Raw genomic sequence first — 1106 nt, 5'->3', positions numbered from 1 at the left:
ACAGCACCGCACTCACAGCCCCCACCTCCAACCTCAGGAGGCCCAAATCCTTCCCAGCATCGCCACCTGAAGACCCCCACCCACATATCCCCCGTATCCCTCGGGGCCTCCCTCCGGCCCCCACCTCACCCCCCCCCCTGCCGGACGCGCCGCTCCTCTCACTGGGCCGCCGCCATGTTGGAAGGCCACCGCGCTGGGCCGCGCTCCGCCCCTGTCCCTTGGCAACAAGCCCCGCCCCACGTTCCCTTAGCAACAAGCCCCGCCCCCTTGCTGCTATTGGTCCAGCCGAGCAACCGTACAGGGGGCGGGTACGTGAGAGAGCTCGACCAATCGCAGGGAGACTGAGAAGATTGGCATTGGCGCTGACCAGTCACTGCGCGGCGGGTGGGGCGGAAAATCCGCACGGCGCGGAGGAGAGCGGTAAGATGCCGGCCGTGTGAATTGCCGCTGCGGTCGCGCTTTGCGCCGCGGTACAGAGCCGCCACGTGCGGAGAGCTTTAGCTGCGCGTCCCCCGCAGGAGGCTGGAGGACTGTCCATCCCGCAGCAGGATGTCGCTCCGCGCTGTACTTAGGACCGCAGCCTCGCTGCGCGGCTGCGGTGCGTACCGCCGGTCCCCGTCCTCTCTGAGCCGTCCTGCTGCCGCTGACCGCCCCTTTTTATCCCTACAGTCCTCGGGGCGCCGCCGACCGCCGCCATGGCTACGCTGAACCAGATGCACCGGCAGGGCCGGCCCAAGCCGCCGCCTCCCAAGCCGGGGCCCACCTTCGGCCGCCCGCAGCTGAAGGGGGTGGTGGTGAGGAACCTCATCCGCAAACCCAAGAAGCCCAACTCAGCCAACAGGAAATGCGTGCGGGTGCGGCTGAGCAACGGGCGGGAGGTGGTGTGCTTCGTGCCGGGCGAAGGCCACAACCTGCAGGAGCACCACGTGGTGCTGGTACAGGGCGGCCGCACGCAGGACCTGCCGGGGGTGAAGCTGACCATCGTGCGGGGGAAGTACGACTGCGCCCACGTGCAGAAAAAGAAGTGAGCGCAGCCGAAGGATCACTGCTTATACGTTCATTAAAGCGTTGCCTTCCCGGAGCGCTACGAAGTGTTGTCGTCACTG

General features: G+C 67.4%; 1 protein-coding gene across 1 annotated transcript; it reads left to right on the top strand.

Moving 5' to 3' along the window:
* The first annotated feature begins 269 nt into the window (after nucleotides 1-269).
* Nucleotides 270-1082, top strand: MRPS12 (mitochondrial ribosomal protein S12). The gene is made up of 2 exons (XM_031556202.1): nucleotides 270-420; nucleotides 670-1082. The coding sequence occupies exon 2, from the start codon at nucleotides 696-698 to the stop codon at nucleotides 1026-1028; it is 333 nt and encodes a 110-aa protein (XP_031412062.1). The 5' UTR covers nucleotides 270-420; nucleotides 670-695; the 3' UTR covers nucleotides 1029-1082.
* The last annotated feature ends 24 nt before the right edge of the window (nucleotides 1083-1106 follow it).

The sequence above is a fragment of the Meleagris gallopavo genome, chromosome 19, assembly GCF_000146605.3.
Source record: "Meleagris gallopavo isolate NT-WF06-2002-E0010 breed Aviagen turkey brand Nicholas breeding stock chromosome 19, Turkey_5.1, whole genome shotgun sequence".
Classification (NCBI taxonomy): Eukaryota; Metazoa; Chordata; class Aves; order Galliformes; family Phasianidae; genus Meleagris; species Meleagris gallopavo.
The sequence above is the reverse complement of the archived record's forward strand: the minus strand, read 5'-3'. Positions and strand labels throughout refer to the sequence as shown.

Bases quoted from the DNA above. Each gene is read 5' to 3' on its own strand.
- MRPS12 (XM_031556202.1), top strand. From the start codon at position 696: ATGGCTACGCTGAACCAGATGCACCGGCAGGGCCGGCCCAAGCCGCCG.